General features: G+C 36.4%; 1 protein-coding gene across 4 annotated transcripts in view; it reads right to left on the bottom strand.

Annotated features, from left to right (window-relative positions):
• PTPN4 (protein tyrosine phosphatase non-receptor type 4) overlaps positions 1–24,560 on the bottom strand; it is a 115,460-nt gene that overhangs the window by 23,250 nt on the left and 67,650 nt on the right. For all 4 annotated transcript variants that reach the window (XR_008463003.1, XM_054176090.1, XM_054176073.1 and 1 more), the window contains 5 exons: positions 19,752–19,815; positions 16,257–16,429; positions 12,092–12,160; positions 5,225–5,359; positions 3,348–3,506 (listed from right to left, as the gene is read on the bottom strand). Coding sequence is in view for 3 of the 4 variants with exons in the window: in XM_054176090.1 (XP_054032065.1) it covers positions 3,348–3,506; positions 5,225–5,359; positions 12,092–12,160; positions 16,257–16,429; positions 19,752–19,815 (600 nt within the window). In the remaining variant the exon portion in view is untranslated. The remainder of the gene's footprint in view (positions 1–3,347; positions 3,507–5,224; positions 5,360–12,091; positions 12,161–16,256; positions 16,430–19,751; positions 19,816–24,560) is intronic.

Raw genomic sequence — 24,560 nt, 5'->3', positions numbered from 1 at the left:
ACTGTTAGCAGTGTAAGACTCTCATTAGGAGACAGCGTAACATTTCAAGTTGCTGCAAGTTAAAAGACCTGAAGCACACATCAAATTCCACAGCATATAGTTTGTTTCTATGCAATTAAAGAAAGGCAAATGTCAGATACAAGTTTTAAAATAAAAACAAAATATCAGGTCACAACTGTCTACAGTGATTTTAAAAAATAAATACAATGTACAAACATTTTTCTTTCAAAAAAACATGAATGGGAAATGGAACACTTCACTTGCAAAGCCACAAGTTCTCCATTTCAATTTAAAAAAAAAATAGTCAATTTTCTCAGAAAACAAAATATTTGGTCAGTACATTTGAAAAGATCCTAACAATATTTTTTCCTCTATGTTTTGGCTTAATTTCAACTTTCAGATTTTTTTTTTTCTCATGCAGTGTTGACAGAAAAAAACCCACAAAACCTTGTTATTCAATATCTGATGTCTGAAGTATCTCATGTTCAAAACACACTAGGGAACAAAAATAACATTTCTTAACACTTTTCAGTGTAACTGACAGGAGAAAATGATATCATCCTTGTATTTAATTTTTTTCAGAATAAGAAGCTTTTAAAAATTCATTTCTGTAGAAAAAGATAAAAAAAATATGATGATTTCCAACATTTGCAAAGTGATTTTTCAAGGCAGCTATAAATTGTTTAGAAGTTGAATTACAAAGGTCACCCAGAACTTTTTAATTGCCTGTGTGTTTATGCATTCAAGTATGGCCAGCACAGGTTATTCAGCCTTTTAAGTGAAGGGCAACATAGTTATGTATTTTCCTGCAAACAATCACTCCTGAGAGTTGTAAACTGAATGAGAAAGGAACAGAAAACAAAAGTAGACACAAAAAAAGTAATTCCAATAAAAGTAAAAATGGGATCTTGCGTTTGACTAGATGTCTGTACATACGTGTCAACAAACACAAATGAATTCCTACTGAACATACAAACTTACAGAAAAGATTTGAAAAGTTACTTAAATGAGCATTTTAGAAACAGCAATGCAAGTACTGTAATATATTAGCATAATGAATTGTGAGAACTAACAATCAAGCCTTGGGCAAAAACTTCATTGCTTTATATTTGCCCAGTCAGCTTTGAATTTCCTTGTGAATGCTTAGACAATGGCAGTGAAAGCAGCCTATTTTGCAGGCAAAGCAGCTCTCTGTTACTGCGTTCAGCAATTTACATAATAATAAAATAACACACAAACCCTGCCACTGACAAGCTTTGGGTATTTTTGTTACAGATATCCGGTCTGACCTTTTAAGGTATTAAGCAAAAGTTTCATATGTGTCCCCATAAATTTATTAAACTGAACGCATATCTTGAGTTTGGAATTTAATGTTATAATTAACCAGGGAACTACAAGCAGAAATCTCTCAATTTAGCTTCGAACAGCACATGAAGATAGAGGAAAAAGTTAAAGCTTGTATTTGTTAAGCTACAACATCTTTCTGAACTGTACTCAAACTCAAATTTCATTTGCTATTTTGTCTCTGAACTCAGAGATCAGGCTGGCCCCTCTGACTTTCCTATATAGGTAAATTTGATCAATAAAAACCTCCCAAGAAAGTAACAGATGGACTACTTAAATCTCACTCAGAAAAGTCAAATTATTTAGGATTTTTGCTTCTTACTCTACAACAACATAATTTTCAATTATATAGCTAACACAAATTTCACAACTACTAATCCCAAATCTTGAATCAAGAACATAACCTGAAACTTCCAGAAGATCCTAATCAGTTTCATGTATTTTTGGCAGTCAACACCCTCACCTTATGCTGGGTATCTATACTGGGACATTAAATTCTACTTTTAAGCTTCCAACACAGGAAACAAAACAAACAACCCAAAACCAAACAAAACCATAATTTAGTGATGGAAGAGCAATAGTTTTTCTGCTTGGACATAAAAAGTGCAAAATCATGGAAAAGAACAGCCATAGTTGCATAACTAATTTACAAAACCACTTCCCCTCTTTTTAAGACTCATTTCTATGGTGACTTAAAAAAAATAGGTGTTAAATAAACAAATTAAGGACACTCAGGAACATCTTTTACAATGTAACTGAGAGTAAAGGCACATAAATAAAGTCTAAATCAAGTCTACCATTAGATTTTCTTATAAATTATTTCAGTTGGAATTCTTGGAACAGAAGGACCCTGACCCTGTGTGGCCTTTGTATGGCAGAGCACTACCATAAGAAAAGATTCACAAGTGTTCCAGTTTTGAGCCATGTAAATAGGTTTTAAAAACCCACCCCAAAAAAAGGGAATTTTATATTATTCAGCCAAATTACTGTTTTGTAATTCTGAAAGCTAAATGACTATCTATGGTAAAATTGTAACTATGGTACTTCAACAACATTGTGTGTTACTTCACCAAAAAAAAAAAGTGTACTTTATTTCCCCTCTGAAAAGTAATGCAAAATTGTTAAAACTGAAGGTACAGTCCAAAAAAAGTTTTTAAATCGTGTTTCTGGAGTGATCTTTCCTGAGACACACAATTTGTTTAAAAACATATAATTATACCTGTGCTACTCCACAGCTCTCAAATGGTTTTGAAACAATTTGCACTATTTCCTTGTTAGCAGAGATTATACAAAAGTATGAGGGCAATGTATAGCTACACGTAAGAAGGTACAGTGGCAGTGTTATTAAGGCACATACTGTGCACCTTTTTCCCCCCCAATTAATCTCTACTCTGGCCACAAATTACTGTTTCAAATCTTTGAAAAACTCAGGCCTTTTTTGTCATCCTTCTGGACTTAATACACAGCAACAGTTCTTATTTTGCCCAGCAGACAGTGCTATCTTAAAGACCATAAATATATACTCTATAATGATACACAAAACACACTAGGAACCTCAGAATGCTGGGCTGCTAAAAAGGTATTTTAGCAAAATAATTTGTAAAGCTCACTCATACTTCTGTGCCTTGACAAAAAGTAAAATTTCCAAACTCACTAGAATTAAGAACTTTTATCATAAACCAACATACTTCAGTTCTGTCAACAAAATGACTTTTGCTTCCACAGCCAGATGCTGTTGATCAAATTACAGCAAACCCACATTTTGGGTGGGTGGGGAAAGCATTGCAAACCTGCACTGGAAACACATCAGATATAGGTCTTCACTCCTGTATGATTTACATCTCGTTAAGACATATGCTAATACTCCCTAAACAACAGCTACCTTTTTATTGGACTTTCTGGTTCTCGCCCAAATTTAACACTAAATTCTTAATGGTGAAGATTTCTGACCTATCTTCAGAGGTCCTGCAAGCTACCATGAAGTAATGGCTAACAGAACTTACGGTGATGATTCCAGGATGATGCTATTAGCCTGTGTGGAAGACGGAGACCTGTGATTTACAAATACTTCACTTGGGGAAGTGTGAACTACATGGTCCACCAGATGTCCAACTGATGAGGGTCGTAAGCGGGCTCCTTCTTGAGTGAAGGCAGAGTTGCGACTAAGAAGGAAAGCACAGCAATAAAATGTGAGAGATTTAAACAATCTGTATTTCTTAAACTACTACATAGGAGTGTTTTGTGACTGCAAGGAAATGGTCATATTTTTATTAAATGAAGTTAAAAAAAATAATCCATTTAAACAATTACATTGTCAGATCAACAAGCTACATTTCACAATTTTTTTAAGTGTTCACAAGTTCTCTGCATAAACACTAAATGACTAATAGTTGTCTTTGTTGGTTTGTTAGGGGTTTTTGTTTTGGGTAGGAGTTTTTTTTGGTTGGATGGTTGTCTAGTTTGGGGGCAGTTTATTGGGTTTGTTTGGTTTTGTTGGTTTGGCTTTTGGTGTTTTGTTTCTTTTTTCATTTTGTTTGTGCTCCCTTTGTCTTTTTTAAGTTAAAGATGCCTGAAAGCATTATGGTCCAATGAATGGGGTAATGGACAGACATTCAAGTCAACGAAGAAAAATTCATCCCCAGTTTTGTTCACGGCAGAACATCAAGGTAAAGATTTTATCCTCTACATCTTCTCTTAGAAGAATTATAATCTTTGCACGGAGAGTCTTTTCATCATTTCTGTGACTCGAAATTCTCCCATTTGAAAACTAACTGTCAAAGACATCTTTCTTGAAATTATTTGACACATGCATGATAAAGTTATGTTATGCTATAAGCATCATTATTATACCATTTTTATATAGTATTGATATTTACAGCAGTCTTTTAATAACATGCTACAATGAGAAAGCATTTAAAAACCTTCTAGATTATGCAATAAGAAAATGGGTAATACTGATTCTTAAGCCAGTTTCAGGAAACTGAGAAAATTAGTTTTCCAAAAGCAGCAGGGATGATTTTTCACTAACTGTAAACACACACAGGATCACAGGATGCTAGGGGTTGGAAGGGACCTCTGGAGATCACAGAATCCAACCCCCCCTGCCAAAGCAGGACCACAGAATCTAGCACAGATTGCACAGGAATTCATCCAGATGGGTCTTGAAAGTCTCCAGAGAAGCAAACTGCACAACCTCTATGAGGAGCCTGTTTGAGTGCTCTGCAACCCTCACAGTGAAGAAGTTCCTCCTCATGTTGAGGTGGAACATCCTGCGCTATAGTTTATATCCCTCATCTTATCACAGGGTGCAACTGAGAAAAACCTGTCCCCTCCCTGTTAACACCCAGCCCTCAGACATTTATAAACATTCATTAAATCCTCTCTCACTCTCCTCCAGACTAAAAATCCCCAGGTCTCTCAGCCTTACCAGAAAGCTCTATCCTGTGAAGAGTGAACTTTGACAGATAATGGAGAAAAATTAAAGGAAATAAACCTGTAAGGGTTTCTGATTAAATAATTTTCACCAGTGTTTGAAGAAGTCCTATTAACCAGAATCAATACTTTGTAAAAATTAACAGATTTTGTTTTTTTTTCTTAGCCAAATGAATAATTTAGTTTTAAATGCTTCAGAAAATTCAAGCTCTCAAATTCAGGGTAGTACAGTCTCTATCTTGCACTTTTTATAGGTCAAGTGAGAAGCACCTAAAATTTACCCCTAAACAGTTTCTCTTATTTGGACCTAAATGTTCCAGAGAATGACTCAGCACATAACTTGTGAAGTTATTTGTCTTCATAATTCATTAATCCTATTATTACACACGTAGGTCACTCACATCAGAGATAGACAGCCACTTCTAAGGAGAAATTTGATGCTACTTACTGATTTGGTGTTCCAGGTGGAGACCGTGATGGTAGGCTCTGTGTTTCCAACCTATCATCAGACAGCGAGTTCCTACTCACTACTTCCCAGTCCATCCCACTCATTACTTTACGTGCCAAGGGTTTGCTGGGGGATCTTAGAAGAAGAAAGTAAAATGACTAACCAAAAATTGTATAAGCTAAGAACAAAATTATACAAAATTCACCACAATGAAACTGTGTGTGCATGCTATCATGGGAAAACAAATTATATGCATGAAAGGAAATGTAATAATGCAAAACTATATTTAAATAGGCAGTTCTACATTTTCTCAATATATTGTACAAGAAAATCAATGAAATGCAGCTGAGAAATATTGTTGGCTTGGAGAGAGACAGGCAAGATGGAAGAGGAACCCACTAAACTTCACTAGGCATTTCTAATGCCTCATAAAGAATCTAACTTCTATAGAATAGTTAGTGAAGGAAAGAGGGAATAAAAAACCAACAAACGAAAAACCCTCTAAGAAACACAACTACTCAGTGGTCTCAGGAAAAAAAAATCAAGCAGTGGAAACTGCTTTGATGCTGTGTTCAGATCTGGGGTCTCTGGTTTAAGAGAGACAAAACTGGAGATAGTCTAGTGAAGGGCTACAAAGATGATTAGGGGACAAAGCATTCCTCTTATAGAGAAAGTCTTGATATTGAAGAAACATTTTCTTCTCATTCTTCACTCATCCCAACATACCTACACTCTCCTTTGTCTGTTTCTTCCACCTGTTTCTTAAGGACAAGTAAGACCATACCTCCAGTGTTTCATGAAATAGTATATTTACCTTTTATACTGGATGCTGTCAAATGAATCATTTATGAATTGTGGTTGCTTTTTTCTTAGCAGCACACGGAAGGGTTCAGTCATTCTATGACTGAGCACACCCAGATTTCTGCTGTTCATTGTTTTCAGTTGAAAATTCTTTAGCCAACAACAAAAAAATCTTTTAAACAATCCTCAAATATACGTGCTCTGTGTTTTGTGTTCCTGGGTTTTTATTTCTACTTTGATGGTGTGATACATTGTTCAAACTTCCCTTTTATCATTACTCAGGTGTCTAGTTCCAGTAATGCCTGAATTTCACCAGTCTTGTGCTATGACTATTTTATTCTCATTTGCTTTTGTATTCTACCACTATTCTCTATCCTCCAGGTTGAGCAATGAGATTGCAACATACTGTATCAGCACACTACCCCTATTTTTCCCTCCAGCTCCATAGAACAATGTCATAGAATAACTTCTGCCTTTGCTGTCCTTGGCACACATGGAAATTGTTGTTTATTCTCTTCCTATCATTATCAACATACTGATTTACTGAAAGTGTTAAGTCCAGAAAGACGGAACTCTGAAAAATTAAGGAACTGCCCACACACAGATTACATCATTCTGAAAATGAAAACATTTTTGCTCCTTGCTAAACTTAAAACACAAGTGTACAACAACCACCAAACAAGCGTCATATTAAATCATCTACCTTCATATGCAGAAACACATCTTTTTCGTAGTGTTTGATACTAAAGGAGTGGTGATCTGTACATGAGGGTTTCTTTTACTTCTCCAAGCAGTTCTGAACATGTATTGCTTGGTGCTGTTGCTGCTCTGAAGACTTACTGAACAACAGCTAACAAATTTCAGACAGTTAAGTAAGGTGAGTTGGTATAAATACCAGTGTTTCAGGTCTTAATCCACTTGGGAAATAATAATAATAAAAAAAGATCTAGTAGTATATTGATATTTCAAAACAGGGAAAAGATCAATTATTTAATTCCTGGGGGGGGGGAGGAAATCCCATTTCTTAGCATTTATTCTAAACAGTATTAATTTGATTAAAAAATAATTAGCTTGATATGTCAATTAAACCAACATTTCAATTTCTGTAATTTGCTTCAAATGTGAGCAACTCAAACCACTTCTATATGTTTCTTCACAAAGGCATCAAATTTAAGCAGTTCCGAATACACAAAAGAAACCAGTAGAACTGAAATGCATGTCTGATGTCTTCAATTTATTATTCCTTTATTGATCAAAGCTATCATTAGATAAATTTTGAAGACAACACACTTGCAGCCAGAGGATTAGCACCAAGAGCCAGATTTGCTAAGAAGCTGATTCTACTAACCAAGGACCGGGCTGAGGGAAGAATGCAGAGGAACATAGTAACTGCTATGCTAATTTAGGTTAGCACAGGAGGGCAGATACAGTATTTTCTGACAGACATGTAAAGGCAGCTATTGAACCTTCTTTACCTTCAGTAAAAAAAAAAGCAACAAGTACACTATGGGAAAGTTGATGTTTTGGTGTTTAGTGGTGGTTTTGTTTTGAAATGTGCAGTAACAGTAGGCACTGTCCTTCCCTGTATAAAAGAAATTAAACTGCAAGAGACCTACAAAAGCCTCTTACAAAAAACATTATTTTTTCCAAAAAATAAATAGGAGTGCTTCAGAAAAAAAAGCCACCACATTGTATCTTAAATCAGAGTTTGTAGCTACATACTTGAAAACTTCTGCAATCTATGCAACAAATTATCATAGCCTTAAAGTGAGAGGCATCACTTTCTTCCCTATCAAAAAATCCAATGTTAAGAAAACTCACCTTTTACTGTGGAGAGGGGTCTGATCTCTCAGAAATAATACCTTGCTACTCTGACAAACAGCTGCAGTGTTTATCAGCAAAGGTTCGTTTCAATTATTTTATTAACAGTTCTAACCTCAGAGTCCCACCCACTCCTGTTTGTTGCCTCCATTTCCTGTCTTTGCAGAAATTTCAAAGAAAAAATTACCACACTGAAGCACCAAACTTCTCCGTGCTGCGGCTTTTTGATACTAGTTCTCCTGTCAACACTTCTAAACCTAACAAGAAGTTAACTTTTTATTAACTTTTAAGATACGTTCTGAAATATTTCTGTAAATTTCTGTTACATCACTAATTCCTTACAATATTCACATAAATTTCTCATGCCAGGGTGCAGATGATGATATGGAGAGTAAGCTGTAAAAAAACTTTTTAACTGCTTTGATAAACTTTGAAATCCTAAATTCTGTGTTTGTCTGCTCAGTTTGGATGCTTTTAGTGCACCCTAGCACAGGGAATTCCTAGTTAACAAAGCAAATTATTTTCCCATTGCATTTTTTGGTGTATCTGCAGAGTCATTCCTACAAAGAAATCCTGTCTGAGTAGGGACAGAGATCATAAACTTCACCTGCCTCCCAGAAATCAAGAGCCATCTTACAAGCTGTGATACTATGTCAATGTTTTTAAAGAAGGGGGGGAAAAGGACAAATCCCACACAATCCTCCTCTCCCTCCGAAAAACACAGAGGAAAAAAAAAATAATAATTTTTAAAAAGGAAATTAAAAGAGAGAGTAGCAGGGATGATATTATATAACACCACTAAAATAAAGCATGGGAAATTACATTAGCTCAGTTACAGTACACAACAGCTTTCAAAAACAGAATTTTTTTTGTTTGTCTCAGTTGAAGTGCTGAACTCCCACAGGAGCAGGGAAATAAAGGGGGTATTATTTGGGAATACAGGTGGGAATCTTTCAAATAACTTTGTCCCCAGAAGAAACATAACCTGGAGCTATGGCCTTGCTTTGTATTTCAGCAAGGAGTACAGGGAATGTGTTTCTCAGAAAAACTCACGACTACTGCTTCCGACCAAGAGACTGAAACTGTACACAAATCTGCAGATACGCCACAAATGACAGATGCAGTTTAAAGCAACGGCGGAATTAATTAACCTCAATAAACACATGGTTGAAGCAAGACTGAATTTTTGTTAACAGAATCTGCACCTTAATATTAGGGAGTTTGCAAATACAAATGATAGAGATATACACAATCATACATAAACTACCTTCTCTCAGCTCCAGTCCACATCCTGAGAACTGAGGAGAATTACAATAGTTTGTAATCTAAGAGGAGTATTCTTTAAAAAAAATTAAAAATCTCTCAATTCACAACTTGATTGACATTTTTTCACTTTTATTATCTACTTCCACTTTTGTTATGCTTATGGGAATTCTTATGGGTTTTCTTGGCCTGCCACTGTTCTGCCAGAAATGAGACCAAGAAAACATCTGTAATAAAGATTAAAAAAAAACACCTCAACAACTGCAGCAAGTCTTCTAAATCCTGAAGTTAGTGCTGCATGAAGCTTAAGAAAACACCACCTACAAAACACGTCAAATTTATTACAGAATATCTTCTTCAAAGTCATATATTCCATTTTAAGAAAATGGAATTTTAAATGGTCTTATGATTTGGGGGGGGGGGGAAATATCCATAAATACGACTTCATTAATTTTGAAGTAAAACCCTCAGGAGAAACAACTAAGCCTGCTAATTGCAGGCTGCTTGTTTTAGTCAAATGGCTGCTAAGAAAGTTTAGGTCCCATGTCATGTGCTCTGTATTTGCATTCCACCCAGTGTGCACAGACTAGATGAGCTTTACTTGCAGCCATCACCATTTCCCAACTTAGAACAAACAGATCACTCAACATCTCAGTGTATCAGTGATGTTATTTCCTTACGATGAAATGATTCAAAGGTTTGCTTAGACAGATATTGATGTGAAAATAGAATCTAAATCTGGACAGCTATAGGAAAAAATCTGGGTGTTTTTTTGTTTGTTTGTTTTTTGGTGTTTTTTTTTTTTTTTAATTGACCTTGAATAAATCTTCTGATGTGGTACTAAAAGCAATAGCGTCCACTTAATTCTCAAGCAGCACCTGATTGTAGTTGCTAGCATGCTTCTGGTTTCACAGCAAAGAGCACCCAAGCAGAACTTTCAAAAGCAACTGAAACAAGTCCACTGCTTTACAGCTTAAAAAGCTGGTTCAACAACATGATGATTTTGTTTCATGAAGACACAATGAGAAAGAAAGGCAGGTTCCAGGAACAAAACACATTATACCTGTAAAACCTTAAAAAGTAAAATGTATCCTCTGAATTCAAAAGGGCTAATATTCATTCAGTATTACAACTTGAAATGTAAATGCACAGAAGACAAGGAATTAAGGAATAAAAGATAATGTTCTTAGATTAAGCTTCTTGAACCACAGTGTTCTAGAAATGTCTTCTACTTCAAATTTTTTCCATCACTGAATACACAGCAAGTCTTTAAAATTAAAAATGCTTTAATTGTGTACTGTGATGGGGAAGACAGAAACATATAATCTACTAAAAGCCTTTTGAGGTGTATTTGTTACAACATGCCGTTGCTTTCAGCTCGCTATGTACACATTTATACCTCAAACATTTATCGGTCATCCACACTACAAAACAACTCAAAAAGGTGAGGATGAATGCTGCATTACACCTAAAAGTTACAGTGGAAAATAAAATTACTGGAAGACAGGACACACAAGTATTTTATTAACTTTTAAAAGCTGAAAAGACTTGGAAAAAAAACTGACAAATTCTAGTCATGGCTTACAACTTTATCCAGAGTATGTATTACAAATACGAGTGACCTTAGCACTACTTGTTCAGTTTTGACTCAAAGAGAAGAGTGCCATCTACTGAGTAACAGTTTCTAAAATGGTAAATATATGTCTCAAAACTAAGTATCACCTCTCCTTCACCCTTCTTTATTGTGGGTAATTGCCAGTTTCAGAGTGCAACAAAAAATAGTATTTTTTTTAATCTAATTCAAAACAGTTGTTTAAATAATTAAAACACAGTTGTCATGGTGCTGAGTCTACAGTGTACTAGAAGAGTTGCCTCAAGTAAAAACTAACCAGATTCCCAAGTGAATTAGAGTGAAAAAAAAAAAAATCTCTGCAGCACAAACCCCAAATTGGTCTTATAAAAATCTGTTAACAAACATGTCACAGTACTTCTGCCCTCAGATCCTTCTAATAGAGCTGGGTATTTATGGTGTGCCCAGATCAAATTATATTGTATTGCACAGGGGGAAAGAAGGGGAGGCAAGAAATCCAAGACAGAATTCACCAGTGCTCTGAAAAACAGCATTTGCAGGTACCTGAGAAAGGTTTCTCGTCTCATTAGAAAGCTGTGAGGAGAGATTTGAACTCCAGAGTTCCTCAAGGGACAACCGTGTTAAGAGATATTCCTTATCCCAGTAAAAGTGTAAAAAAAGCACAGAGCATGCTCCCTCCTCATGATTCTTTTTACTAACAACCAGAGGAGACTGCCAAGCAGATGCAGCAGCAGTTTTAAATCCTGTATCATCATTTCTGAATTAAGAACTAAATCTGTGTCTTCAGTTTCCTTGTAATCACCAAATCCCTCAGGAAACACAAGCAATAAATTCTACAATTAGCCAAATAATCTGTGACAAAATCTTCAGAAGCAGCTCGCTTCCAAAGTTTCCAAAGCAAAATATCATGATAAAACTGTTCTCACCAAGTCAGGCATTCACAGGATCTTAGTCTAAGGCAAACATGTGTACAGTTGTAGGGTGTTATCAGAAATAAAACATACCAAATAACTCAATATTTTGATGGAATACAGAGCCTATTCTTTGCAATAAAGTCAGCACAAACAAGGCCAGTTAAAAAAAAAAGAAAAAAAGATGGAAGGCAATTCTCAATTTTGAAAAAATATAAAGTGGGGGGGGGGGGGGGTGGGCGGAATATTGAAGAATGCTCTTACTAACTTTTCCATCATATCATTTCTGGCTGCCCCAAAGAGACACTCTCCCTTATCAAAATTCAACTGCTTAGTATGGTTACATCAAGCTACCAACAACAGCCTGTTAGAGTTGCACTTTATTCCACATTTTTGCAAACAGAAAACAATGATCCCATAACATCCTAAAAGACACAAACAGAAGACTTAGCTGATTCTATACAAATGTAAATTGCTTACCTTGCAAATACCCGGTCTTTGTTTGCTCTTTCTTTACCATACTGCACAGACTGCACCTCTGTTCTCCCACTGGAAAACAAAACCAAACCACTAATGCAACAAACTTAGGATCACATTTTCTTGCTTAAATTGAACCATTAAAAAAAAAATAAAATCCTCAGTTTTATTTCCAGTCATGCTCAAACAATTATGCTACCTTCAGTTCAGTGTAACTTTAGATACCATTTGGGTAAGGGTTGGTCTTCCTTCCCACTAGAGTCTAATTGTAACAAAACCAATTAAAAATTTAAGGCATGGAATTTTCTGCTCTCTTCTGTTTTCTTCTTATTCAAAGTAGGAATAAACTTCTGCTTGGATAATGCTTAATGACATAATCTTTCCTGTCATAGCCACAATTCAAAGTTACAGCATCTCCTCCATATGCCTACTAAACTATCTCCAAGATTTCTAATAACTTAGTTGCTACTTAGTTTGACAAAAATACAATCAAAAACTTAGGTAAGCACATCAAGATTGTATTCTTCTTCACAGTTTGTCAAAACCAAGATTAGAACCTGAAACTTGCTTTTCTTACATGACCAGATGCCTTCTATCAAATCAAAAGTAATTTATATTTTATAATTTCTATTCTAATTTTTTAAAGTTCTATCAGCATTTTAGAATTGGTGGCAAGATACCATCAAAACTCCCACTTGCAGGTGGGTGTTGGTCTCTTCTCCCATGTAACTAGTGACAGAACAAGAGGGAATGGCCTCAAGCTGCACCAGGGGAGGTTTATGCTGCACATTAGAGGAAATGTATTTTCACTGAAAGGGTTGTCAGGCATTGGAACAGGCTGCCCAGGAAAGCGCTGGAGTGGTGGTGTTCAGAAGACATGTAGATGTGGCCCTTGGGGATATAGCTTAATGGTGGAATTGGTGGAGTAGGCTTCATGGTTGGACTCAACCTTGAAGGTCTTTTCCAATCTAAATGATTCTACAATTCGCCCCTTACAACTTCATACTACAATGCAGTTAGAGGATTCATGTTCTACAAGCATACTGATACTCAAAATTGTTCTTTCCTGTTCCTTAGAAGAACATTTACATTGCAGAACCAAAGAATAATTCACTATTTTCACATTCATGTAACAGAACTATTGGATAAGTAAAGGCTGGAGTAGTAAAGGGTGGAGAAATGGGCCAGCTGGGATCTCATGAACAGAAGAGAAATGCACAAACTGGCAGCTGGTGGGGAACAACCTCATGCATAGGCTGGGAAGCAGATTTACTCAATACTGGTGAGACCACATCTGCAATGTAATTGAGTTCTATGGTGTCTCAAATCAAGCAAAGGGCCACAAAGGGAAAACCGAGGGTCTGAAGTATTTGATGTATGAGTAGAGGCTGAGACAGCTGGGGCTGTTGAGCCTCAGGGGGATGAAATGAGGGCATGTAAATGCCTGAAGGGGGAGAGAAGCCAGACTCTTTTCAAGGGAGCCCATACACAGGGCAAGACGTAAAGGGTCACAAATTAAAACACAAGATACCCTGCTTAAACAGGGGGGGAAAACCCAAACAACAAAACCACTCAACAAAAACCCCCACCAACCAAATACACAACTTTTTTTATCGTGAAGATGGTAAAACACTTGATCAGGTTGATCAGAAATGGTGTGGAGTCTCCATCCCTGGACACATTCAAAACCTGGCTGAACACAGTTCTAGGCAACCTGCTACAGTGATCACTGTTTGAACAGGGCAGTAGACAAGTGTTCAGAGCTGCCTTCCAACCTCTGCCATGCTGTGATTCTAAGAGATCTTTTTTCAAATTTGCTGTCTTCTAACTTCCTGGAGTTATAAAATTTTTCATTCCAACAAGCAGCAAACCATCTCTATTTTCCTCTGTTGCTTTCCAATAATTCTATCATTGTATTTCCATTTCTCTAATTGCTACTAATAAATGAAAGTTTTTAGAGAACTACAAAGCTCCAAGACAACAATTAGCTTACCTATAATTGATGCTCCTCCTCTCTTCTCTCCTGGTACAGATTATTTTGCATGTTTAGATGCTGAACTTTGATCTACCATTTCAGTGACTACTCACTCCTCATTGTGACATACCACCAAAACTTTCTAGTCAACTTCTGGTTTTACTACAAAAACCTGTAGTACTTCAACAGTATCTTCCATTCATCACAAAGAAAGGACATACTTGTTTTCCATCTGGTTAAAACAGTTCCTAATAACACATAAAACTCCTAATGTTTTGGCAGTTTAATGAGTATTTGGTGAGAAATACTATTAGAACCAACTTGAAAATCCAAGGACAGTGCACATTAGTCAGATTTTCTCATCCCTCCTGGAAACTGTTTTTATTTTTATTAAAATTGCTTTAAAATTTGCTGCATTAGATTTTTATAATCCAATAGAAAAACAGATTTAACAGGTCATCAATTTCATGTCTCTGATTTCTTTCAGAACTGGAGATACCTCTGTCCAGGCCTGGCAGTTTGGCATTTCATCAGTTCATTTTGATCATAGAAATGTTGCCTTCAAGTCTCTAGTCCAATCTCCTGCTAACACTAGGTCATGTCTGGCCAAGGCATTTTCTAGCCAAATTTTGAAAGCCTCCACACAGAGAGATCCCACAACCTCCCCTTTGTGTAACACGTTCCACTGAGGCACTATCCTCCTAGAAAATTGAAACAAAAAAACCCCAAAACAAACATTTCCTGATGTCCAGCTAGAATCTTCAATGTGAAATCTGTGGTTGGTACTCCTTGTTCTATCACATACCATTACTGGTAGAAGTTTGGATCCATCATTTCTGAAACTGCCCTTGAGGTAGCATTAAGCTTGCTACTAAATTCCCTCTTAGTTTCCCTTTACCAGATTAAACAAGCCTAGTGCCCTTCACCTGCCCTTGTGTGCCATGTTACTATTATGCTACTGCAAAACAGTCTCTCCACAACTTACAGAAATCCTAGCCTTTTGGCTGCTTCATTAACTTTAATGACCTCCTTCATTTTTAGACAATTTCCCTTTTCATTTCAAGTTAAATCCATGTCAAGTTAAATCATTGAAGTGCTATTCTGTAATAGTAACCATGATGATTCAAACTCAAAATCTTTACAGAAATGAGAAAGTTCCCCCCAAATTCACTACAGCTTCAATGAACCAAGTCTCAAACACTGTTCAGGATCACAAAATGTCATTTATCACATGGTGCTGAGAATGCTGGTCAAAAAACACAGATGGTATAAAAATTTAGCCGCTGAATTACTTTCCTCTATACATTTGTGCAATTCACAAGTGTAACAGAAATAGTCTGTTATTGTGTTTTCCAGCTTTTCATCATCTCTCTCTGTACGTCACAGGCACTGTTGCCATTCTAGACAGACGATTAGCAGTAGCTCCATTATTCTCTATTCCAGGCATGATTTAAACCATGAGAATTCTGCATTACTTGCAGAAACAGTTAACTCAGTTACTCAAATGAGCCTTTTTTTTTTCTTTAATAAGAAGCATAAAACACTTTAAAAACCAACACCACCCACTCTATCATTAGAACAGAAATTATACTCAGGAATTATAGTTATTCCACAGTCATTCTTTGCACGTCCAAGCTTTTTGTCTATTATGTCAAGTTCATCCTTAGCGGTTACAGATTTAATTTCATCCTTACTTTTATACTTCTGGTTACAATGAAGAACACGGATGTCTCTTTGTCTTCACCTAGTTGCCTATTTGTATGCACCTAGCTTAAGTTAGCTATACTTGTACAAGCTTTTTTTCATTGCTTTCTCTTTGATCTTTACTTAGGTCTGTTTTATCACTGCTGCTTCACATAAGATCTGAGATCCATCAGTTTTCTGAAATACCGGGCCAAAGGCTTTGAAGTTCTGAGACAATATGTTTAAGATAGAGATGCAGCCTGTGAGACAATCTCATAGTACCAGCTCTAAAACGACTACTACTAATAATAATTCTCTTTCCAATATGTCCTAGAAAATTACTGACAACATTTGAAAGTTCATTCAACAGGGGAAGGGAACAGTTACAGGATTCAAAAGCTACTTGACTTACGGCACCCTTTAATATGGACTCTAACAATTTCCCTACGTTTATTGAACAGTTGCCTGTTGCCTTGCGTTCTTTCCCATATATTTCAAATCACCACTTACCAGTACCGGAACTTGGAACCCAGAGTGAAATAATGTGCAAAAAAGTTCTTCTGAGGGGGGAGCGGTCTGTCCAAACGGAAGAACGTGTGATGTTCAACACAAGCTTTCCACAAGTTCTTACATGCCCGGTAATTCACCATGTTGAAGCCCAGTAAGGTTTCTCTAGATTCGTGCTAAAAAGAAGAACAAAAATTATTTCAGGCCAAAAAAAAAAAAAATTCCAAACTACTTTTGAAATTAAGATAAACACTGCTAGCTTTAGGTTTCTGTCTAGGTTTTGGGAGGTTTTTGTTTGTTTGTTTAAGGATATGTAGTGTTGGTTTTTTTTTTCAGCTGTGCTTTTTGAAGTGGTTCTCTAATTTTACAAGAACTTGTGTATTATAAACCCTTTAAAAACACCTCTAAATTTTCATTAAAGGAATTTATTTATTTTGAAAATGAGCCTGCTCAAAGCAACAGTGTGTTTAGTGATACTGACACAAGTCTAGATGGTCCCAAAATGTAGGATCTAAAAGACATTAAAAAGTATGTGATTTGAGAACTCAAAGGCAACATGTCTCTCTGTTTCAAGATTACTACAGTTAAGGCAAGGAACTGTCATTCACAGGTGCCAGTTAGAGATTATGAACAGGTAATGAGCTCAAGAGCAACTGATTTGCCTACTTCTATATGATTAATTAATTAGGTTCCTTGTAAAAGAAAGAAGCATAATTGCAGAAGCTAAGCTATTCTACCTGTTGAGGGAGCTTGATTACATCAGAAATATCTTTAGCACTTGGGCTGTCTCTTCACAGTACTAAATCCTCCACAACATTTCGCACACCTTAGCTGTTTTCACTTGGCAGTAAACTTCCTTTTCTAACTCAAGCTTTTGCTGGCCTGCTCATCTTTAGATAACCTGATATACTGGGGCATAGACCTGCAACTCTTCTCTCAGTGTTGTATTTGGGAAATCATTGCAACTAACAGTTGACGCTATTTTCAGCCATGTGATGAATTCAGGATGAAGAACAAAATAGATTAAAAAGGTAACAGCAAATTCTGAGCATTTATTCATGAAATGATATGCAATACAGTTACAAAAGGCTTTATTAACAAAGTAAATGTACAATAATATAAACAAGATAGATTACTATTCAGCAAAAGAGCAACTATGTAAATTTATGAGCTACCTCATGTGGATCCAGTAAAGGACAAACTAGGTAAGATTTTAGATTCCAATAAAAGTTCTCACAATGTAATAAATTTTAATAATTTGTTAACCTTTTATACTGTTGGAAAAGAGAGTTTGGGAAGTTGTATGAGCTGATGATCATGCATTTTCATGTCAGCCAGAGCATTATAATTATAGGCTGGGGGGGGGGGGGAACCCAACCTTCTGTTTCCTAGTTTGTATTCCGGAGAATGAGCTGATCTGACTCTCAAGCTACCATCTGATCACTAGCTCAGGCATGAAGCATGAAGGAGGAGCCCATATCACATGATAAGGAGCTGCTGCTAGATCAGCTTAATTGTAATGCGTAACAGCACTTTCACAGGAACTTGGTGTGTTAGAGCTTTAAAGGTACTATAACAATAGATCTATTCATAGCTTCTAAGGCTCTCATTGCAGCACAGAGAGAACTGATTGTCAGACCCTACCCTTCATCACAATTAAAGCTAGGAATAAATCTTTAAGGCAGAGTATAAGATACTAGCTCTTAAATGCACCCATCCTTTTCCTATCCACCCTTCCCAGTTCTAGGCACTTGCACGGATAGGTATGAAACATAAGCTGGGCACTTGAAAATCATCTTTGCTGATGATTCTGGGCTGCAAGCCCAGATGGACAGCATTAAGAGTTGACTATTGACATTACCACAGCCAAGGATGCAACAAACTAAATAAAAGAGAAGCTTAAGGAAACATGTTAGAAAAATGATACTATTGATTTATTCTGAAACAACTTCAAAGCATGTAAGGAAAGCAGCACATGGAACAGGCAGAATCATCAAAAACATTGTGGGGAAAAAAAAAAAGCAGCCATTGAAGTTATGGTTCAGAGGACTTCTAATGTCAGATGAAGAAGTCATACATACAACATTCTTTTCCCTAAACAAAATCATGAAGAAACAATGGGGGCAAAAAAAGCTCCAGCTATGCAACTGTCAGAATACACACCAGCTTCGATTCAACATTATATTACACTACCAGTGGAAGATGACTTTGACATTACAATGCCTCATCTAACTTCAAGTGACTTATTTAAACACAGATATAATCTATTAACACTAGGCAAATAATTCTTTACTGATGCTGATGCCTCTAAGCAATTCCAAGACGAGGAATAAATTTAATGGCTGATTAAAAGATAAGGCACTTGCACTTTCGATGACAGTTGCAATTAAAAGCTCTCAACACTCAGTAGTGTTATTTGAAAAATAGCTGTTTAAGACTCCTTAAAATCTTATCCAGCCCAATTAAACAAAACAAGCACCTAAAAAAACCCACCCCAAACCCTAAAACTAAAAACCCACCACACACAAAAAAAACCCCACCAAAACAAAAAAAAACAACCACCAAACAAAAAAGCCCCAAAACAACCCACCACCACAACAAAGATAATTTCTCTCCCAAGTCCACTTTTAAATCCTCTAAATCTGCAGTAGTCCTGTAGCACTCAGGATGCACTTCTGCCGAGAATCCATCTTTACCTAGTCAGTAACTACATTTTAGGCCATCAAAGTCTTTCAGCTGTAAGAACTTCACAAAACCTTTTAACTAATCTGATGAGTTAATCACACAGTCATATTTTTAATTTATTCCTCCATCTTTCCCCAGTGATGTGCCTGTGATGGGTTAAGACTAATCTCTTAGAGGCACGGAACAATCCATTTCTTGCTTATTAAACAAGCAGTGGCCCTGTTGTGCTTCACAGGGTAGCAAACACAAATCACAAGCAGTTAAACAATCTTCACAGAAAACGTCAACTTCTTCCCCAACAAATTTAGAAGCAGGCATAAGAAATTATTGTATATAATTTAAAACTGCAAAGATATTCTTATCTCCTGTGTTGATACACAAGTATTAAGGCCAACTAGTATTATTACTAAATCTGAGCAATACAAATCAGCATGTTTTAATCAAACATTTACCTACAAGTATACGTACAACTGAAGCAGCATTAAGCATTACCTTACATTTTCATTTGGTTTCTTGTGAAAATTAAATTCAATTTTGATTTACTTTCAACCTTTTCACAATTTTTCTCATTTAAGCAAATTACATTTCCTGCACAGGGAAAGCCAAACATATTTAAAATGAAAATAAAATGAAAAATAAACATATAAAGCACTATAATGGCCTATTAGAGAATTGAAATAAGTCAGAATGCTTGTGAAACTGATCTTGTGATTGTAGATAAGGGCAAGAATCAAGATAATATCGTGTGGATTTGCAGTATGGACAAATTGCATTGCTCTTATTTTTTGAGATGAAATTTAAGACAGTACTCACCAATTCTTTTCTAAGTTGAATAAAAAACTGTTTGCACTTAAAAGAAATTTTTACAATCTTCAACCTAAATGAAAAATAAAAATCACAATATTGAAATGCGTCACATGCTGAATCATGGTTAAGGCCTTAGAAACACGTACTAAAAAAATACTTTATAAAGAGAACAGATATAATTTCATTTCCATGAAACAGTTTGTATAATTGGAAATTTATGAGCCATATAGTTATCTATCAAATTTACTTGTTTCCATCCTAAACCCAAGGCAGCTGCTAATTTAAGTATATTTTCACAGTTCCAAGAGCTATTCTATCCACTGGTCATTCCAACCAGATCTTCTCTTTTCTGAGACTGCTTTCAGAACATGAAAAAAATGTTTTGAACTTCATCAGATTCCTGAAAGATTTCTATGTTCCTACATGTCTTTAAATATACCCAGAACTTGTTTTAATAAAATAACTAAGACAAGATATAACCACAGCCATAAGGACTTGCCATCCAAAAAAAAATCATTACACTATTAGGAGGGAAAAAAACACTTAAAATATCACATGACAGGGAAAAATTCCAAAGAACTTTGCATGGTCACTGCAATGCTAGTTATGCTAAATGGCAAAAGACAACTCATCACAATCTAATTATATATCTTTTCAAAGAAATGCAGTATTAGGACAGTGCACATCCTTTACTAAATATATAGGAGTACTATTTTGGTCAAGAATAAAAGCAAGGTTTCAGTTGTAACAAGAAAGAACATAGTGATCTCTATGACTTGGAAAAGGAACAACTGATGATACTGCAAACTGTGGAACACTGAATTTAAATGCTATCTCAAAGAAAACAGACAAAGCTGGATGAACATAAGCCATCAGTGTGCTCAGGCAGCCAATAGAGGCCAACAACATCCTGGTCCGTATCAGTAACAGTGGGGGTAAGCAGGAGTATAACAATGATTGTGCCTCTGTACCTGGCACTGGTGAGGCCACACCTTAAATACTGTGCTCAGTTTTGGGCCTCTCACTACAAGAAACACACTGAGATGCTGAAGCATGTCCAGAGTATAGCGACAAAGCTGCTGAAGGGTCTGGAGAACATGTCCTATGCAGAGCAGCTGAGAGAACTGGGACTGCTTAATTCAGAGAAGAGGAGGTTGAGAGAAGACAGTATTGACCTCTACGGCTACCTGAAGGGAGGTTGTAGTGAGGTGGGAGATAGTCTCGTGATTCTCACCAGTAACAAGCAACAGGATGAGACAAAACAAGCTCAAGTTGCACCAGGAAAGGTTTAGATTGGATATTAGGGAAAATTTCTTTTTCAGTACTGAAAGAGTGGTCAGGCGTTGGAACAAACTGCCCAAGGAAGTGCTGGAGTCACTATCCCTGGAAGTGATCAAAACCCTTGTACACATGGCACTTTGGGACATGGTTCACTGTGCATGGTGGTATTGGGTTGACAGTTGGGCTTGATGATCTTAGAGGCCTTTTTTCAAAGGAAATTATTCTAACAATTGTTACAAAACTCAAACCAAGAGAGAACTTGGATCACTCAATTAACTTATGGGAAATTACACAACAAACTCATCAGAGGTTACCATCAGCCTGTTACACAGAGCACCCTTACTAATCTCAACTGTCATCTCTGATGATCCCTGTACTTCAAGTTACTATAAAACAAACAAACCAAAAAACCCAACAAACAAACAAATTAACAAACCCAATTCCCCCAAAAATCCACAAGTGACGACAGTAGCACTATTTTTAAGATTAGATTTATTTATGAAGATTATATAAGGACTTGAATAGTGACTGGAATTACCATTTGCATATTTATCATCTCGTTGAATAAAATAAACCTTCTAGACTAGGAAGAACAAGAAGCAAAATACTAACAGTCACCTAAGACAGACAACTATATACAGAAACTATCATAACTAAATCAGGTGGAGGCATTTTTCTCCAGGGGATTATTCAGAGCAGGATCCTAACTTGAATGTCCACATTTGTTGAGAGTTTCTGTCTCCAATAGCACAAAGGGAGTCTGTGAATATTAGCCTTTAAACTATGCTTACTTCAATCTTTTCCCAGACTTCTCTGACACAGGTTCAGGACTGGTCAGCTATGGAACATAAACTTGGTAGCACAATTCACTAGCAAGGAAGAATTGCCCAGATTTAGTAGTCAAAGCTAAACTTGGCTCCAGGAGCTATGAGATTGTGAAGACAAAGTGGGGAAGTGAGAAAGGATGCAGAATAAATCACCCTGGAGTTCAGGAGAAGAAACTCCAGCTTGCTCAGAGATATGGTAGACAAAATCCCTTGGAAGTGACTGAAGAGAGGTGGCTGATCATAAAATACAATCTTCTCTGTGCAGAACAATGCTGTGCTAGCAAGCATGCCAGCACAGGAGGAGGGCAACTTGGATGAACTCAGGACTGATTACTGTGCTCAGAGACAAAAGAAAATGTACAGGACATGGAAGAAGAATTAAATGACCAAGGAGGAACACAGAAGTACTACCTAGCCATTCAGGAATAAAAGTAGAAAATCCAAAGTGCAACTGCAGTTGCATCTGGCAATGGATGTGAAAGGATGCATCAATTACAAAAATTACAGTTACATGCATCAAAAAAGTGTGCATCAATTACAAAAAAAAGCAAAGCAAAGTGTGTTTCCACTGCTGAACAGGTGATCTAGTAACAAAGGAAAGGCTAAAAGGTACTCTTTTTTCGGTCTTCAAGGGCAAGATCCACTTCCTGGATTGCCAGGTTTCTATGTCTGGCAGCACAGTGTGGGGAAAAGATAAAGTACTCATAATACAGGAAGATCAAGTTAGAACACAGTGGATAAAAGGTGGTTTCCTTTGTTATGCTTTATTCCTGCCTTGTCTCCCTCCTGTTTCATTTCTTCGCATGATCATAAGGTTCACTCCATGCAATGTAGATAGCATATGAAATTAAGGGGGGGGGCAAAGATATTTTGCTTGATTCTTCCTTGAGCAATACAGTTGAAGCATTATTCTTCCCTACAAATATGTATGTTTACCCTCTCACTTGTCTCAAAATTCATCTCAGGTGTACTGAAAAAGGGCTATCTAAATATTCCATGTAGCAGTAAAGGACTAGGAAGACATTACATAGCTTCAGTTGCACAAGAGCAAGAGTAACTGAAAGCAAAAAGAAAAAAGTATTAGTACTGGTGTCACTGGAGCAGCTGCATGATTAGGGATAAAAAGGAAAGGTAATAGGCATACTACTGAGCTACACTGTGAGAACTGACATTTCAGAACTTTACTCATAGCAAAATAAAGCTGATAATTGGATGAAACAGGGCATGGGGGTCATTCTTTCTAATTTTTTTGTAAAGATCAATCATGTTGGTACTACCATTTTCACAGGAAGAAATTAATATCCTTGATGTCAGATGATATGGTTGAATACAAAGAATAACTCTTTAGGTAATTATACACATACAAAAACGATACTAAGAATTTAGATCAGTGCCCCTGGCATGCAAACAACATGAAGCAGAACTCACAGAAACCTCTAGCTTTCAGCAGGGACACTTAGCATAAATAGTGACTTACACTGCACATAGCCAGCAATTTGCCAGTGTGTTTTATAGACCCTATTTCTACTATTTTCCCCAAAATAACAGCAGTAAAAGTAGCCTGAATCAAAATCTAATTATTGCAACATTTCATTTATAAAGCAACCTTAACCCAGAAATGACTCTAGCAGTTCCAAACTCTTTCCACACAAACTCTATCCTTGATAGAACATCACTACAACATAGGCAGGTCTGACTGACTAGTACAGTAGTTCCAGACTTATGATTGCAAGATCCAGTTTTATTTATCCAAATAACCACAGTGACTGAAAATCAACATGCTCTGCAATTGCCTCAGGCTTCCTTTTCTTTGAATAATTCAGGGCGAAATGTTCACCGGGTTCAATGGTATCTGGCTGTGAATAACACTTGTGTCATAGCTTTTGTTTTTTCTTTCTCTCCAAAAATCTATGAAAGTGTCACCATTCCCACTGTTTCCCAAAATGGTAAACCACAAAATACATGCCATCCTACAATAAAACTTAAAATTAAGCTTAGCACAGAAAACCAGAATGTCCCTTGGGTTGCAGGTGAGATCAAGACTATGATTAACATCTTGAATCTCTGAAAGGTAACTTAGTGAGAACAGTCGAGTTTCTATGAAGTAAAAAACAAATAATTCAAGAATTTTCTGCTGGATTTCAAACTATCAGTTAGATTTCAGAGAAAATACTTTCTGGCTTCAATTACTGTAATAATTTTAGTCTAGTTATATAATAAGATGACAGACCAGGGGAGGAAAAAAAAACCAACAAAACAACACAAAACTTAGTAAAGTCTAGTGCTGCACTGACAAAGAACACACATCAGCAGCAAATGAAAATTTAACACTTTTCAGCATTTTTCTAGATAGAGTGAAAAAGTTTTGTGCCTGGTAAACTAATGTCTATTATGATAATCTGCTATGGCTGACTTCACCCCCTCAGAATGCTGCTATACCACACGCAATGACATACATGATAAACCAATAAAAACTGAGTGTCAAAGTGGATTCCAGGCAGACAATGGAAACCAAAGTGACAGATGATATAAAGCACTACAGAAGTTAGTCTAGAACAGGATTTCTCTTAAATATTTTTCTATCCTATATGCATACATAAGAACAGGATCCCAACTTAAGAATACTGATAACTAGTTACATATTTAATAAGGCAACTTGTTGTTTAAAAAACAGCTTAAAAAAATTAAGAGGAGAAAGACAGGACAG

Source organism: Dryobates pubescens, chromosome 2 (assembly GCF_014839835.1).
Source record: "Dryobates pubescens isolate bDryPub1 chromosome 2, bDryPub1.pri, whole genome shotgun sequence".
NCBI classification, from domain to species: domain Eukaryota; kingdom Metazoa; phylum Chordata; class Aves; order Piciformes; family Picidae; genus Dryobates; species Dryobates pubescens.
The sequence above is the reverse complement of the archived record's forward strand: the minus strand, read 5'-3'. Positions and strand labels throughout refer to the sequence as shown.